The 18,854-nt window shown below is 45.9% G+C and overlaps 1 protein-coding gene across 1 annotated transcript in view; it reads right to left on the bottom strand.

The window, feature by feature from the left end:
* The window catches only part of LOC126209912 (uncharacterized), a 333,249-nt gene that overhangs the window by 233,334 nt on the left and 81,061 nt on the right, over positions 1 to 18,854 (bottom strand). The window contains exons 6-8 of the mRNA XM_049939032.1: positions 16,837 to 17,145; positions 9,591 to 9,996; positions 3,219 to 3,492 (exon numbers count right to left, since the gene is read on the bottom strand). Coding sequence (XP_049794989.1) covers positions 3,219 to 3,492; positions 9,591 to 9,996; positions 16,837 to 17,145 — 989 coding nt within the window. The remainder of the gene's footprint in view (positions 1 to 3,218; positions 3,493 to 9,590; positions 9,997 to 16,836; positions 17,146 to 18,854) is intronic.

Here is an 18,854-nt window from a genome sequence, read left to right as displayed (position 1 = left end):
TGATCCACGATATGCAAACACACATCTATCCTGGAATAGGACGTGACGGCTCTGATAGATGCCCTGCCGGCACTCTGTACAGTCCATTCCACTACTTAATCAGCGTAGGACAGTTTAGCCATAGTTTTAACTTTCATATTTTGTGTACATCAATCCTTTTGAGAGACATCAGTAAGTATTTTGTATTTATTAAGACTGTGTGTAATGACGCTAAAGCGTTTTTCTTCCAGGCAGAGCATATACAGGTGGTCGGAAATTCCCGTTAGAGACTTCTAGGACTTGTAGAGGGGAGTGAGAACATCGTATTTTGAAGAGGAACCCAAATCCGGCAACGTCATCCAACGAGACTACAGAGCGTCATAGTTACAGGCGTGGGCGTCTCTAAATGTACATATACACAGGGTGATTCCGTGATGATGTTGCAGAGTTTCTGGGATTATGGAGAACGAAAAATGTATTAATTTGAAGTAAGGATCCCTGTACCGGAAACGAACGAGTAGAATGCTATGTACGAAAACCGTTCTGACACCTCTGACAGTTGAATACATGTCCCGGTTCTTGTGTTGCGAAGAGTGTAGGGTTGGTAACTTTCAGTGGTGGTAGTGTGGACAAAAACGAGAAAAAATGTCCGATAAATGTGGGCTCTAAATGCCGGCCGCTGGTGGCCGAGCGGTTCTGGCGCTACAGTCTGGAACCGCGCGACCGCTACGGTCGCAGGTTCGAATCCTGCCTCGGGCATGGATGTGTGTGTTGTCCTTAGGTTAGTTAGGTTTAAGTAGTTCTAAGTTCTAGGGGACTTATGACCTCATCAGTTGAGTCCCATAGTGCTCAGAGCCATTTGAACCATTTTTGGGCTCTAAAGTGCGTACCTTAACAGCTGTGAACACTTGCTCAGTAGAGATGGCTTTCACATTAGTGAAGATGAACGAATGGCCATAGCTCCTCAGGTATTCCCCAAGGTCAAATCTACATTAAAAGGAACAAGATGTCAGTCCGTCGTCGAAACAGCGAAAGAAAAAGGGGCACGCGTTATCAAGGAGCTCACAGAGGAAGAAGCCTATCACTATTAAAAGAAAGTGTAAAGTTGACAGCCGTCCTTACGATCTTATTTATTGTGGAGCTGCCAGGTTTGGCGCTTCAGTGCGCCATTTCAGGCTGTAGTTGATGCTGAAGGGGTTAACATGATCCATATGCATATACCACATCAGTGGCCAACATAACTGGTTACGCAGCTATCTGTGCACTTTGGTATCAGCACTCCAACCATCAACTGTCAACCAAGGTTGCAAAGTTGTTTACAGATAGTCTCCGTAACCAGCTATGTTGCCCACTGATGCGATATATACATAGGGATCGTGTCAACCCCTTCAGCATCAACTACAGTCTGAAGGCGGCACACTAAAGTGCTGAAATTGGTAGATACAAGTAAATAAGATCATAAGGATGGCTGTAGGCGTTTCATTTCTTTACAATAGTGAACGGCCGCTGTCCCCAAAACCTCCAGTCAAAAGGACAGACATACAAAAAGTCTAGAACTGTTTCCATGAAGGGAAAATTCTCATGGAGCGTTGTACGGGTAGAGGAGGGGAAAGTGTCGAGGGTGTCAGTAACGAAATATGTGTGTTTCTGAAATAAAATGCCTTACAACAATAGTCCCGTTATTTTATGACAATACCTTGAACATCCTACCCCATGAACCATGGACCTTGCCGTTGGTGGGGAGGCTTGCGTGCCTCAGCGATACAGATGGCCGTACCGTAGGTGCAACCTCATTTGAGGGGTATCTGTTGAGAGGCCAGACAAACGTGTGGTTCCTGAAGAGGGGCAGCAGCCTTTTGAGTAGTTGCAGGGGCAACAGTCTGGATGATTGACTGATCTGGCCTTGTAACACTAACCAAAACGGCCTTGCTGTGCTGGTACTGCGAACGGCTGAAAGCAAGGGGAAACTACGGCCGTAATTTTTCCCGAGGGCATGCGGCTTTACTGTATGGTTAAATGATGATGGCGTCCTCTTGGGTAAAATATTCCGGAGGTGCAATGGCAAGGAAAGCGTTTCTGAAGAAGAGAAATTTGTTAACATCGAGTATAGATTTAAGTGTCAGGAAATCGTTTCTGAAAGTATTTGTATGGAGTGTAGCCATGTATGGAAGTGAAACATGGACGATAAATAGTTTGGACAAGAAGGGAATAGAAGCTTTCGAAATGTGGTGCTACAGAAGAATGCTGAAGATTAGATGGGTAGATCATATAACTAATGAGGAGGTATTGATTAGAATTGGGGAGAAGAGGAGTTTGTGGCACAACTTGACAAGAAGAAGGGACCGGTTGGTAGGACATGTACTGAGGCATCAAGGGATCACAAATTTAGCATTGGAGGGCAGCGTGGAGGGTAAAAATCGTAGAGGGAGACCAAGAGATGAATACACTATGCAGATTCAGAAAGATGTAGGTTGCAGTAAGTACTGGGAGATGAAGAAGCTTGCACAGGAAAGAGTAGCATGGAGAGCTGCATCAAACCAGTCTCAGGACTGAAGACAACAACAACAACTACAACAACCTCGAAGATCCTCCAGAGCACTCCCGGATCATTTGTCGTTTTATTTTTTCAGTTCTTTGCAGGAGTTCGTTTGAAGCGAACTGAAACTTGTCGTTCTCGGCAGGAACTGCCGTTTATAGCTCAATGCTACCTTTACACGATATAAATTACTGTGGAATGTATTGAGCAAGCGTCAACATTTTTAATTCTTTGCGGTACCCTCGAATATACTGCGTGAAACGTCAGTACCGCCCTAGAAAGGTCAATATTTCATTGCACACTTGCCGCAGTGGTAACACCGGGTTCCGTTCTATCATCAAAGTTAAGCGCTGTCGAGCTTGGTTAGCACTTGGATGGGTGACCGGATGGTTGAAAAACTGTGTGAGCACTGTTGGCATGCGGGGTCCGCTCAGCCCTTGTGAGGCATACTGCAGAGCTACTAGATTGAGAAGTACCGGCTCTGGTCTCGTAAACCTGGGAGAGCAGTGTGGTGACAACATGCCCCTCCACATCCGCATTTAGTGACGCCTTCAGGCTGAGGACGACACGGTGGCCGGTCGGTACCGTTGGGTCTTAATGGCCTGTTAGGGTGGAGTTTAGTTTAGTGCTCGGTATTGCTGGATAAATGTTGAGCGCTTGGGAGCTCCCCCTGAAAACTGGCGACCCCGACTGTGACACTTACCCCGGTGAGTGGTCGAGCTTCTCGCCCGCCGGGTCTGTGACGTGTATGCTGACGCTGGAGAGCACCGAGGTGTCCTGGTTGCCCTGCAGCAGCTGCTCCTCGAGCACGCGGAGGTCTGAGCTGCCGGGCAGGATTCCCTCAGCGAACGAGGTGTCGAACGGGTCGGGCGCCACCAAGTCCTCGGCGAGTGCTCGGAGCTCACTCTCGTGGAACGTCTCCTGCTGGCCGCGTGCGGGGGCGGCGGATGGGGGCGGCGGTCTGGCCGGCTTGCTCTCTGCAAACAAAGCACACACATACTCTTCAATGACCAACTTCCTTTCTTCGTCTTTCTATCTAAATTTTCCCTTTATTTTTAGCCAATATACACCGTGCGATCAGAAGCATCCAGACACCCATTGGTGCACATTAATATGGGGTGTGTCCTATGACGGCTTGAACTCTGGTGTGGACTTTTTAAATGAGGTGTCCGAATGTCTGTGGAGGAATGGTAACCTATATTCCTAAAGAGCAGATAACACTGACGGTACTGATGCTGGAGGCTACGATCTCAAGTCGACGTTCTCACTCATCACTAAGGTGTTCCATTGGGTTCAGGTTGGAAATCTGCGCGGATCAGTCCATATCAGCAATGTTCTCCTCCTCAACACGTTGTCACACAGATGCTGCCTTCTTACGGGGTGCACTATCATACTCAATCAGTTACCGGCCCCGAAAAATTCCCCTACCATTCACAGTATCCAATTCACTTCCTCGTGTATCGTTTTGTTAAGTACAATAAGGGGACAACCCCGTAACCACGAAAACGATCTCATACTACATTGAGGAGCCAAACAAACTGGTACACCTGCCTAATATCGAGTAGGGTCTCCACGAGCGTGCAGAAGCGTCGCAACACGACGTGGCATGGACTCGACTAATGTCTGAAGTAGTGCTGGAGGGAATTGATACCATGAATACTGCAGGGCTTTGTGCAAATCCTTAAGAGTATGAGTGGTGGAGGCCCCTTCTCGACAGCACGTTACAAGGCATCCCAGATATGCTCAATAATGTTCATGCCTGGGGAATTTGGTGGCCAGCGGAAGTGTTCAAACGCAGAAGAGTGTTCCTGGAGCCATCCTGTAGCAATTCTGGGCCTGTGGGGTGTCGTATTTTCTGCTGGAATTGCCCAAGTCCGTCAGAATGCACAATGCACATGAATGGACGCAGGTGGTCAGACAGGATGCTTACGTACGTTTCAGTCGTCAGAGTCATATCTAGGCGTATCAGGGATCCAATATCACTAACTGTGACCCACACTGCAAGCTTCTACCACCTTGATCAGTCCTCTGTTGACATATAGAGTCCATGAATTCATGAGGTTGTCTCCATGCCTGTATACGTCCACCCGCTCTATGCAATTTAAAACGAAACTCGTCCGACCAGGAAACATGTTTCCGGTCACCAACAGTCTAATGTCGGTGTTGACGGGCCCAGGCGAGGCGTAAAGCTTTGTGTCGTGTTGTCATCAACGATGCAAAAGTAAGTTTTCGGCCCAGAAAGCCCTCATCGATGATGTTTCGTTGAATGATTCGCACGCTGATGCCTGTTGATGACCCAGCACTGAAATCTGCAGCAATGCGCTAAAGGGTTGCACTTCTGTCACGTTGAACGATTCTCTTCAGTCGTCGTTGGTCCCATTCTTGTTTCTGGCCGCAGCGATGTCGGAGGTTTGATCTTTTACCGGATTCCTTATATTCGCGGTACACTCGTGAAATGGCCGTAAAGGAAAATCCCCACTTCATCGCTACCTCATAGATGCTGTGTCCCGTCGCTCGTGCGCCAACTATAACACTACGTTCAGACACACGCAAATCTTGATAACCTCCTATTGCAGCAGCAGTAACCTATCTGACAGTGCGCCAGACACTTGTCTTACAAAGGCGTTGCCGACCGAAGCGCCGTATTTTGCCCGTTTACATTTTTCCGTACTTGAATACGTATGCCTATAGCAGTTTCAAATGGTTCAAATGGCTCTGAGCACTATGGGACTCAACTGCTGTGGTCATAAGTCCCCTAGAACTTAGAACTACTTAAACCTAACTAACCTAAGGACAGCACACAACACCCAGCCATCACGAGGCAGAGAAAATCCCTGACCCCGCCGGGAATCGAACCCGGGAACCCGGGCGTGGGAGGCGAGAACGCTACCGCACGACCACGAGATGCGGGCTATATCAGTTTCTTGGCGCTTCATTGTATAACACCACTTCTCCATACTTCACTGTTGGCAGCACACACTATGGCAGGTAACGTTCTCCAGGTATTCTCCAAACACAAACTCTACCATTGGCCTGCCACAGAGTATAGGATGATTCATCACTCCAAATCACTCCAGTAATCTACTCTCCAGTGCCATAGCTGTTACACCACATCAAGCGTCTTTTAGCATTGACTACAGAAAAATGTTGCTTATGGGGATCTGCTCGGCCATTGTACACAATACTCAACTCATGCGCAGCCATTGCGCAGCCTCGATCGCTGGTAGCAGTTTGAAAGTCACGAGGGATTCCTTCATGCAACTTGTCCCAGTCACCAATACTCGACAGTTCCTGACTGTCGGTATACAAGGTCTGTCTGGTCTTGCTTGGCTAGGGTTGTTATTTTAGCCTTGGGCAGAGTTGAAATGTCTCTCATGAACTTGTCCCTCAGGTGATACACAATGACTGGGCCACGTTCGAAATCATTGAGCTCTCGTGACCGACCCATTTTGCTGTTACTGCATCTCTACTGGCAACGCAGTACTCGCAGCCTACTTTTATGTCGGCGTGTCTGTCTCTCGTAACAAATACACTGAACAACTAAAGGAACTGGTACAGCTGTCTAATATCGTGTAGCGCCCCCCGCGAGCATTCAGAATTGCCGCAACATGATGTGGCATGGACTCGGCTGATGTATGAAGTAGTGCTAGAGGGAATTGACACTATGAATCCTGGAAGGTTGTCCATAAATCCGGAAGGGTACGAGGGGGTGGAGATCTCTTCTCAACAGCACGTTGCAAGGCATTCCAGATATTCTCAATAATGTTCATGCCTGGGGAGTTTGGTAGCCAGTGGAAATGTTTAAACTCAGAAGAGTGTTCCAGGAGCTACCCTGTAGCAATTCTCGGCGTGAGGTGTGCCGCATTGTTCTGCTGGTATTTCCCAAGTCCGTCGGAATGCACAGTGCCCATGAAGGGATGCAGGTGATAAGACAGGATGCTTAAGTACGTGTCACCTGTCAGAGTCGTATCTGGACGTTTCAGGAATCCAGTATCACTAACTGCGACCCACACTGCAAGCCTCTACCATCTTGAACAGTCCCCTGTTGACTTCACTTAAAACTTCCGGGCTGATAGGCCGTGGTCGAAGTATAAAACTGTCTCCTAACGTTTCGTCTCCGACTGCGGGAGACATCATCGGACTTAACGCAAGACGGCTTGAGTTGACGCGTGCCCTTTCGGCTACCTCCCTTGTGTCTAGACTGTCTTGTCTAGACACAGCAGCAGTAACCTATCTGACAGTGCACCAGACACTTGTCTTACAAAGGCGTTGCCGACCGAAGCGCCGTATTTTGCCCGTTTACATTTTTCCGTACTTGAATACGTAAGCCTATAGCAGTTTCTTGGCGCTTCATTGTATAACACCACTTCTCCATACTTCACTGTTGGCAGCACACACTATGGCAGGTAACGTTCTCCAGGATTTTTTGATCAGGTGGTGTACACATATTTTTGTCAACTGACATTAGGGGATGGTCGCGTAATATCGGGCAGCAGACTGCAGAAGACGAGAGATCCCTCTAAACCCTGGCGCTAGTTGCAGCACCTGCCACATCAGTGCAGTGCAGTCGGAGACGAAACGTTAGGAGACAGTTTTATACTTCTACCACGGCCTATCAGCCCGGAAGTTTTAAGTGAAGTCAATACCGGCCGTGAAAGTTTACATTGTATGAGTCCCCTGTTGACATGCAGGGTCCATGGATTCATGAGGTTGTTCCATTACTGTATACGTCCACTCGCACGATAAAATTTGAAACGACACTCGTCCGACCAGACAACATGTTTCCGGTCACCAACAGTCGCCCAGGTGAGGCGTAAAGCTTTGTGTCGTGCAGTCGTCAAGGATACAAGAGTGGGCTTTCGGCTCCGAAAGCCTTTATCGCTAATGTTTCGTTGAGTGGTTCGCACGCTGTCGCTTGTTGATGGCTCCGCATTGAAATCTGCAGCAATTTGCGGAAGAGTTGCGCTTCTGTCACGTTGAACGATTCTCTTTAGTCGTCGTTGGTCCCATTCTTGCAGGATCTTTTTCCGGCCGCACCGATGTTGCAGATTTGATGTTTTACCGAATTCCAGATGTTCAGAGAACACTCGTGAAATGATTGTACGGAAAAATCCCCACTTCATCGCTACCTCGGTGATGCTGCATCCCATCGCCGACTATAACAACACGTTCAAACTCACTTAAATGTTGATAACCTGCCATTGTAGCAGGAATAACGAATCTAACAACTGCGACAGACACTTGTTGTCTTATATAGGCGTTGCAGACCGCAGCACCGCGTTCTGCCTGTTTACGTATCTCTGTATTTGTATAGGCATGCCTACACCAGTTTCTTTGGCGGTTGAGTGTAGTATTCAACTCATAGCATACGACTGGATTTTTTGATCAGGTGGTGAACACATATTTTTGTCAACTGACATTAGGGGATGGTCGCGTAATATCGGGCAGCAGACTGCAGAAGACGAGAGATCCCTCTAAACCCTGGCGCTAGTTGCAGCACCTGCCACATCAGTGCAGTGTGTATTGTAGAGCAGTGTTCCGCAACCTTTTATTACTCCCGGTACATCCACGTGGCCCTAGAGTCAACGTGGCATACAAAAATGTCTGTACCCTGAAAATAGTGTGGATCTTAATATAATTACGAAAGTAATCAGTTGTTATTATTATTGTTATTAATATAAAAGAGGAATATACTCATGCCTTTCTTATCAACTTTCTCATTAAGTTTAATTCATTGAAGAAAATAGACATTTATAAAACGAATTTTAAAGTAAATAACTCTACCTTCAATGTGATACTTTACCTTGCTTAGCTGCACACAGACTGCTGATTTGTCGCGGAATCATTGACAAAGCGACCGTAATTTGAAAAAAATGTTCAAATGTGTGTGAAATCTTATGGGACTGCTAAGGCCATCAGTCCCTAAGCTTACACAATACTTAACCTAAATTATCCTAAGGATAAACACACACTCCCATGCCCGAGGAAGGACTCGAACCTCTGCCGGGACCAGCCGCACAGTCCATGACTGCAGCGCCTTAGCCGGCCGTAGTGGCCGAGCGGCTCTAGGCGCTACAGTCTGGAGCCGCGCGACGGCTACCGTCGCAGGTTCGAATCCTGCCTCGGGCATGGATGTGTGTGATAGGTTAGTTAGGTTTAAGTAGTTCTAAGTTCTAGGGGACTGATGACCTCAGCAGTTAAGTCCCATAGTGCTCAGAGCCATTTTTTTTTTTTTTTTTTTTTTTTGCATCGCCTTAGACCGCTCGGCTAAGCGACCTTAATTGGTCAGCGATTGATTTGAATTTCTCTCTCTCTCTTTGATGGTTTAATTTGTTAACGTTGAGAAACCCAGTTCAGACATATATGGAGTTGAAAATTGTAACAATGCCTTAACTGCCTTCTCACAGATAGCCGGGTTTTCACTGCTTATTGATAATCAAAATACGAGACAAGAAAAAGATAGAAACCACGAACGAATTATCCGAATGGAACGGAAATCGGTAGACGTGTTGTACATCTACAGACAAACAAATGATTACAATTTCAGAAAAAATTGGATGACTGATTGAAGGGAAAGAGCTTGACAAATTGAGCAAGTCACTAACACGTCTCCAGACACTTATCCGATCTGATACCTCATTTACCAATTTCCTTCCCATTCGAATAATTTCTCCGCGGTAAGTCGTTTTCTGTCTTACAGTATATTTCTGAATGTTCTTTCTTTGTGAATACATATATGCCGTGTACAACTATGTGTTGCTGTAAAGGCTGGCTGGCTATTCACACAAGCAAATAAATAATTTACGAAAGACATAAAGCCCACAAAGCACCAGATCTTGTTGTACAGCTGACGCTAATGGTATCATGTAAGATGTACACAACTACTATTTAAGACTATATACTAACATACGAATAGCAGCAGAATATGAAACGCAACTATTGAGTGTCGGCAGCCTACAGAAGAGTTTTAGACTACACCCTCCCCAAAAACCAGCTGCCGATACATGTTGCTGTACTCAGGACCTCGTGAACTGGACAGTCTGAAATCTGCCTCCGAGACGTGCCACCGACTGACCTTTGGTGGTAGGTTCTTCGGCGTCGTCGTCGAAGGCGGCCCAGGAGCTGGGGCTGTCGCTGGCGAGGACGATGTCGACGTCTGGAGAGATGGGGAAGGCGCGCGGCTTGCGGCCCTGAGTTTGCGACTGGGGGAGCGCGGGCGGCTGGTCTGTGAGCCCGGCGACCTCGCTGTCGAACGAGTCGTGCGTGGTCTGCTCGCCGAGCACCGCCGCTGCGACGCTGGTGTCGAACGGGTCGCGCTCGAGGCCGAGGCCGAGGTCGAGGTCTAGCTGCTGGTCCTGGTCGGCGCCGTCCGCCGGCGGCTGGTAGGACGCCTTCCGCGAGACCGACTCTTTGGCGAGGGCCGCGAACTCGTCGTCGAGGTCCTCCTCCTCCTCGTTCTGGCCGTCGGGGAAATCTACAACCTGCCAAACGACAGCATAACTTACCCAGGTATCAGCAACAAACACACTAGACATACAAGTGAATCGTCAACTGTTGAAAGTAAATAAGTCAAAATTTTCAACTTTCGTTTTTTTCTGAATATTATATTTAATTCTAGGCCTTTAGGCAATCTACACTTATATCTACAACAATGTACCTACTCCGCGAGGCACCGCACGGTGTGTGGCGGAGGTTCAAATGGTTCAAATGGCTCTGAGCACTATGGGACTCAACTGCTATGGTCATCAGTCCCCTAGAACTTAGAACTACTTAAACCTAACTAACCTAAGGACATCACACACATCCATGCCCGAGGCAGGATTCGAACCTGCGACCGTAGCAGTCGCACGGTTCCGGACTGCGTGCCTAGAACCGCGACACCACCGCGGCCGGCTGTGGCGGAGGTTTACCCTGTACCATTAGTATTTATTTCATTTCCTTTTCCATCCAGAAAGAGAGCGAGTAACAAACGACAGTCTACATCTGTATACGGTACATACTCCACTAGCCACCAAGCGGTGTGTGGCGGAGGGCACAATTCGCGCCAAAGTCATATCCCCCCCCCCCCTCCCACTCCTGTTCCACTCACGGATCGCGCGAGAGAAAAAGACTGTTTGAACGCGTCAGTACGAGCTCTAATTTCCCTTATCTTTGAATGGTGATCATTGCGCGATTTGAGAGTTGGTGGTAATAATATATGCTCTACATCCTCGGTGAAGATCGGATTTCGGAATTTAGTGACCACCCCCTTCTGTTTAGCGCGCCGTATATCTGCAAGAGTGTCCCACTTCAAACTTTCTATGAGATTTGTAACGTTCTCGCGATGGCTATTTGTACGTCACGAATCTTCCCGCTCTTCTTTGGACTTTCTCAATCTCCTGAATCAGACCCATCTGGTAAGGGTCCCACACAGACGAACAATACTCCGAGACTGACGAACTAACGTATTGTAAGCTATTTCCTTAGTTGAAGGACTGCATCACTTCACCATTCTACCAATAAACCGAAATCTAGAGTTCGCCTTACCTGTTACTTGTGTAATCTGATCATTCCATTTGAGATAATTTCGAATAATCACTCGCAGATACTTGACGGACGTTACCGCTTTCTAAGACTGGGCATTTATTTTGTACTCGTACATTAAAGGGGATTTTCGCCTTTACGCAGTAGGTTACGCTTACTAATATTGAATTGTTCACAACTTTCGTGTGATACTACTTTCCTGTAGAGTACAGCATCATCCGCAAACAGCTTAAGGCCGCTGTCAATACCATCAACCAGATCGTTTATGTAAATCGTAAAAAGCAGAGGACCTATTACGCTGCCCTGGGGCACACCTGAAGTTACGCGTGTTTCTGCTAAAGTCACCCCGTTCGGGACGACATACTGCTTCCTGTCTGTCTACATGCCTTCATATCAGCCCTGATTTCTTGTGCCTTATCTTCGTGGTCTTCACGCGAAATGTATGTTGGCGGCAGTGGAACCGTTCTGCAGTCAGCTTCAAATGCCGGTTCTCTAAAGTTTCCCAATAGTATTCCTCGCAAAGAGTGGTACATACCCTCAGGGATTTCCCTTTGAATTCCCGAAGCGTCTCCGTAATACTTGAGTATTGCTCGAACCCACCGGTAGCATGTCTAGCATCCCTCTTCCGAATTGCTTCAATGTCTTCCCTTAATCCGACCTGGTGTGGATCACAACACTCGAGCAGTACTCAAGGATAGGTCACCCTAGCGTGCTATATGAAGTCTTCTTTAAAGATGAACTACACTTTCCCAAAATTTTTCCAATAAACTGAAGTCGACCATTCACCTTCCATACTAAGACCTGTACCTGGTCGTTCCATTTCATTCCGCTTTGCAACGCTACGCCCATATACGGGGCGATCAAAAAGTCTCTCCGCAGTGCCGTATGCTTGTTAGCCGCGCGTGCCGTACGGTTGTTCGCCTGCCTGGGTTACTTCCCGTCAAGTGGACTCTCCCAACATTCCACTGTTTCGTTTCTTTCAGCCAGCGTCAGTAGTATCGCTGGTCTGTGTCGTTACGTGTTGACGTGGACGTTTAAGTTTAGTTATTTTGTTCGTTTGTTTCGTTTTTGTCACTGTTACAATGCTAACCATTGAAGAACGTGTGTTTTAGTCGAACAAGTGTCCAGAGCTGGCGGTAAATACACAGTTTCAGTTCGTCAAACATTTAATTCAGTTTTTCCGGAGTCAACACTGCCACATCACGATACTGTGCGAGATTTGATTAACAAATTTCGAAGTACGGGTTCAGTGACAGATGCACCGAGAAGTGATCGTCCAAGCGTTTTGTCTGACGATAAACTAGTCGATATTTCCGATAAAATGTCCATGAGTCCGAATAAGTCAGTAAGAGAACTCGCCCAGTAAATCGATGTTGGTGTCGGAACGGCCCACACAGCTGTAAGGAAAAAATTAGAACTTTTCCCGTATAAAGTGACAGTCGTGCTGAAAAATATTGATCATGGCAAGAGACTGCATTATTGTCAATGATTCAAAAATTTCGTTCGACAAAATGGCAGGGATATTCTTAATGAAACGTTTCTCACTGATGAGGCGTGGTTTCATTTATCCGGGTATACGAACTCGAAAAATTCTCTTATGTGGAGTACTGCAAATCCACTGTGTATTCATGAGGAACCACTTTATTCTGAGAAAATAGGAGTTTGGATTGCAATTTCTAGACGTCGGATTGTGGGTCCCATATTTTTCAACGAAACTATAAACGCACAACGATACTGTAGTGATATTCTGTACCCATTCATAGGAGAACTTGTGTTAAGTGAAATACTGAACGGTTATTTTCAACAAGATGGTGCAACCGTGCATACAGTTCGCGTTTCACTGTCACTGTTTGCTGATGTTTTTGGTGATCGCAAAATTTCACAGGGACTTTGGCCTCCACGATCGCCTGACCTACCACCTGACTTTTTCTTCTGGGGTGCAGCGAAAGCAACTGTCTATAAAAACCGTCCAAAACCCATCGATGAATTGAAAACTGGAATATGCACTTTTCCTGCTTCTGTTACAGAAGAAATGTTACAGCTTGTGTTTGGAAACATGATTAGACGAATTGAATTGTGTATTCAACAACAGGGGTGACCTTCCAACATTTAATTCAAATGGCTCCAAGCGCTATGGGACTTAAAATCTGAGGTCATCAGTCCCCTAGACTTAGAACTACTTAAACCTAACTAACCTAAGGACATCATACACATCCATGCCCGAGGCAGGCTTCGAATCTGCGACCGTAGCAGCAGCGCGATGCCGGACTGAAGCGCCTAGATCCGCTCGGCCACAGCGGCCACCCTGACATTTAAAGTGAAATTTGTAAGTAAAAATGAATATTCAATAAATTAATAACTTGTATTTCACTGAGTTTCATTTCGGTATATTCACTGCGGCATACGGCACGCGCGGCTAACAATCACACGGCACTGCGGAGAGACTTTTTGAACACCCCGTATTTAAAAGACGTGACTGTGTCAAGTAGGACACTACCACTACTAGATCTACATCTATGTGATTACTCTGCTATTCACAATAAAGTGCCTGGCAGCGGGTTCAATGAACCACCTTGAAGCTGTCTCTCTACCGTTCCTCTCTCGAACGGCGCGCGGGAAAAACGAGCACTTAAATTTTTTTTGCGAGCCTTGATTTCTCTTATTTCATCGTGATGATCATTTCTCCTTATGTAGGTGGGTGCCAATAGAATGTTTTCGCAACCAGAGGAGAAAACTGCTGATTGAAATTTCATGAGAAGATCCTGTCGCAACGAAAAACGCCTTTGTTTTAATGATTACCGCTACAATTCGCATATCATGTCTGTGGCATTATCTCCCCTATTTCGCAATAATTCAGAACGAGCGGTCCTTCTTTGAAATTCACTAATGCTGCCTCCGAACATTACGGGTTTGCTTTTCTTATTCACCCCCATTAATGTTTTGTACTTTTAGAGCTAGCCGCTGTTCATCATACCAACTAGCAATCCTCCCACAGCCACTCGACTTCAATACTTTCTCGTGCACCACAGCATCATCAACAAACAACTGCAGATTATTTCCCATCCTATCTGCCAAATCTTTTTTGTGTATAGAGAACAACGGCGGCCCTATCACACTTCTCTGTGGCACTCCTGACTACACCCTTGTCTCTGATGAGGACTACATACTGGTTTCTGTTACTTAAAAAGTCTTCGAGGCATCCACATATTTGGGAACCTATTCTATATGCTTGTACCTTCGTGTCAAATGCTTTTCGGAAATCTACCGGAGAAATATGAAACCTGCATGTTGCCCTTCATCCACAGTTCGCAGGATATCATGTGAGAAAAGAGCAAGCTGAGTTTCGGACGAGCAATGCTTTTTAAAAGTATGTTGTTCGTGGAAATAAGTTGTGTGGTCTTGAGAATATTTATTATATTCGAACTGAGAATGTGTTTAAGAATTCTGCAACAAACCGATGTTAAGGATATTGGTCATTTATTTTGTGGTTCCATTGTTTTATCCTTCTGATAAACAGGAAATAGAAATCGTTTGGTGTTGAAATGAAACATGTCATGGCCCTACAAATGATAGAAACGAAAATGGGGTTTACGCTTTTCGTAGTTGAAACCAAATACGTTACTGACTTATTACGCGTGATGAAACTGTTTGACTGCAATATGAATATATCGTTGATAAACTTGCTCTTTTCCTTTCTTGTGGCGCTGACAATCACTGTCAGTGTTCATTGTCTTTCATGTGAGCAATAGTTGAAATATTACTGTAGAAGAATAATAGTACTGACTATAGCAGAAATAAAGTAAAGAATGCTGCTACAAGAGGACTGCCTTATCGAAATTGCAAAGATAATTATGTTCCAGGGAAAGCAGTTGGAGAATCATGCAAGTAAATATTAATCTTACTTGGAACAACAGCATGAAAATGCCAGAGATGTAAGTAGAAGTAATATTTATTTTTATCTACAATACCATTCTTTTATTATTAATTTCCTTTCAGATGGAGATTGAAAAGTAATGCTTCTGTTGAGGTAAATCGACGTAATGACGTTTTGGAAAAATTTCTTCATCTTCCTACCAAATTTGCCCAGCATTTAACATGTGAAGCAACTTATTGAAGCAGAGGAAGTATATCAGAGGCGATCTCTGGGAAATCCGATCCAGAATTTTGTGAAAAGTGCATCATTGTGTTGCAGCGTTTCTTTATCATATAACACGTGGAAGTGAAAGCAAATAGGTTTGCCAGGAAGCTTTCTTGGATGTACATGCAGTGACAAATTCGTGTCTCTAAATTACTATCTAAGGATACGTCACCTGTTGATAAACGTGGGAAAAATCCGAACACCAAAAACATACCAGAACAGAGCTTTGCACTGATTCATACCTTTCCTGACAAGAACCTCACATTATTCACAAAAGGTAGTAATCAAACAGCTTTTAGTGAATTTGAGTGCTTATGATCGTCTCAGTTATGTGACTTGATTCGTGATTTCCTGTCAAAGAGGTCACAGTTCGCAGTAAAAGACAGAAAGTCATCGAGTGAAACAGAAGTAATTTCTGGCGTTCCCCAAGGTAATGTAATAGGCTCTCTGCTGTTCCTTATCTATATAAATGATTTAGGAGACAATCTGAGTAGCCGGCTCAGATTGTTTGCAGATGATGCTGTTGTTTATCGTACAGTAAACTCATCAGAAGATCAAAACAAATTGCAAAAGATTTAGAAAAGATACCTGCATGGTGCGAAAATTGACAACTAATTCTAAATAATGAAAAATGTGACGTCATCAACATGAGTGCTAAAAGAAATCCGTTAAACTTCGATTACACGATAGATCAGTCTAATCTAAAGACCGTAAATTCATCTAAATACCTAGGAATTACAATTCCGAACAATATAATTGAAAGAAGATATAGAAAATGCTGTGGGAAAGGCTAACCAAAGACTGCGTTTTATTGGCAGAACACTTAGGAAGTGTAACAGATCTACCAAAGAGACTGGCTGCATTACGCTTGTCTGTCCTATTTTGGAGTACTGCTGCGCGGTCTGGGATCCTTACCAGATAGGATTAACAGGGTATATCGAGAAAGTCCAAAGAAGAACAGCACGTTTTGCACTACTGCGAAATGGGCGAGAGAGTGTCACGGACATTATACAGGATTTGGGAAGGACACCATTAAAACAAAGGCTTTTCTACTTGCGGCGGAATCTTCTTACCAAATATCAATCACCAACTTTCTCCTCCGAATACGAAACTCTTTTGTTGACGCCGACCTAATATAGGGAAAGACGATCATCGTAATAAAATAATGGAAATCAGAGCTCTCACAGAAAGATTTAAGTGTTTGTTTTTTTCGTGCGCTGTTCGAGAGTGGAATAATAGAGAATTATTGTGAAGATGGTTCGTTGAACCCTCTGCCACGCACTTAAGTGTGATTTGTAGAGTATCCATGTAACTTTAGATGTAGATAACATTCCCATAATAGGCTGGCGTGACCACAGTGCCGTCGTGAACCCAAGGTAACACCTCTGCAACGAGTCAGAACATGACACAGCTCTAGTCCAACATCACTACCTTCTTGGGATTCGGCTCTTGAGGAAGAATGGGTTGCTGCTCCTCTTCAGGAATTCAGACACTTCATTGAAAGTGTTCCAGGCCATCGTAAAGTTTGGATGCACTCAATATTTAATGTCCAGTAACAGATGATATGGTGTGTAACTACAAGGGACCCAAGAGCTAGAGAGCACTGTGTGGTGGTATGGAGATTTGAACTCAAGTAGGTGGGTAGTAATGTAAGACTTACCTGTACTTTGACGCTGGGCTCAGAAAGAGCGGCTGATGTGGTAAGGACCCCAGTGGAGTCGGGCGCTGAGATGAAGTCAAACTCGGCGACCAGGTCGCGCAGGTCACTTCCGGGTTGGTGGTCGTCTGCTGCTGCCTTGTCGTGGTCGTGGTCTGGCGCGGTGGTCGGTAGGGGGCTGGGGGAAGCGGACGCCCCGAGGGCGTCGATCAGCAGGGGATGTGGCGACGGTGACGGCTGCGTCTGTGGCGCGGGGGCTGTGGGGGGCGCGGGGACGTCGTCTAGGTCGTCGAGCAGCGACTTGGGGGCGGGCTAGAGGGCAGAGAACAAGGGCCACTTGCAGGGGCCAGAGTTGCCAAATCGGACTGGCAGAAAACTGGGAGGTGATGCACTTAGAAGTTAGGATATAAAAACAAGACATAACATTTCAATCATTAGATAAGCATTTCCTTATAACATTTACTACCTGACAAAAAAGTGAAGCCCCTAGCTGACATGATCAGACTTCAGTGTAACTTCGTACATGGACACACCATTGGTGGGTGTGTAAATGTTTGGAGTTGCAATTCTCTGTGACAGGTAGGACAGCCACCAGGGTGCATTATTGCTGTTCATGTTCCGCGTTGTTACCAGAACTGGTACAGGGTCAGTGTCAGATGTTGAGCGATCACTGTGAAGGACATGGAGAAGCTGTGTACTTGTTTGAGACAGCATTATCAGCACCTGAGAGAGTTTGAAAGGGGCCTCAGTGTGCGTTCACACCTGGCCCGCTAGACGAATCGTGCAATAGTTTTGTGGGGCATTTGGATGTGGCAGTGGCCCAGAGTTGGATTGTGTGGGAATGTGGGGGCAGGCATACTTCCCATCGACCACCTCTGATCAATGCAAGGGACGAACACCGTATTGTGCACCAAGGATATTGTAACTCCTTCACACATGTGCCTGGTATCTGAGAACCAGTAATGGATTCCCTACCACATTTCGTGTCATTCCGCACTACTGCTCGGAGAATAGCAGCATCTGGTCTAGGAAACTACCGTCCCATTTGTAGGCTGCCATTAACACCGCTACATAAATAGCTACGTTTGGAGTGGTGCTCTGACAAGGAACCATTGACTGGTGACGAATGGCGTCGTATTGTATTCATCGAAGATCGGTGCTTCTGCACTGCCTCAGATGACTACCATGGTCGAGTATGGCAGCAATCTGGGAAGAGTTCCCATTCTTTCAGTGTATTGGAGGCACAACCAAGTTACTCGTGACGTCATGGTGGGAGGGTTGGGGGTTGTTTGGGGGAGGAGACCAGACTGCGAAGTCATGGGTCTCATCGAATTAGAGAAGGATGGGGAAGGAAGTCGGCTGTGCCCTTTCAAAGGAACCATCCTGGCATTTGCCTGGAGTGATTTAGGGAAATCACGGAAAACCTAAATCAGAATGGCCGGACGCGGGACTGAACCGTCGTCCTTCATGTTGGGAGGATCAATTGGGTATGGCTTGAGGTCTTGACTGGTAGTGATTGACGGTGTTCTGACGACACAACGACGCATCTCGGATATTCTCTGTCCTCAAATTTTATGTGCCATGGGACCGTATTGAGGAGTCAGTTTTCAGCAGTAACATGCTCCACAACATATGGCATGTGTCTCTATGAACTTTGTGCATGTGTTGAGGTACTACTGTGGTCAGCAAGATCTCCAGATCTGCCCCGACAGCACATGTTTGGGACCAGCTCGGATATCAACTACATCCCAGTGTCAGTATTCAGGATACCAAGCACTGGTTACAACAATTGTGGACCAACATGACTCAGGAGAGGCTACAACGTCTTTATGACACGTTACCCAATCGAATGAGTGCTTGCATCTAGGCCAGAGTGTATGCAGTACCTGTTTCAAAAGCTTTTATTGTCTTGTCGTCTGTACTGTCGAATACCTGAGTTTCACTTTCAAATGTTCAAATGTGTATGAAATCTTATGGGACTTTACTGCTAAGATCATCAGTCCCTAAGCTTACACACTACT

This window comes from Schistocerca nitens, chromosome 10, assembly GCF_023898315.1.
Source record: "Schistocerca nitens isolate TAMUIC-IGC-003100 chromosome 10, iqSchNite1.1, whole genome shotgun sequence".
NCBI classification, from domain to species: domain Eukaryota; kingdom Metazoa; phylum Arthropoda; class Insecta; order Orthoptera; family Acrididae; genus Schistocerca; species Schistocerca nitens.
Note: the sequence above shows the minus strand (reverse complement) of the source record. Positions and strands in the feature narration are given on the sequence as shown.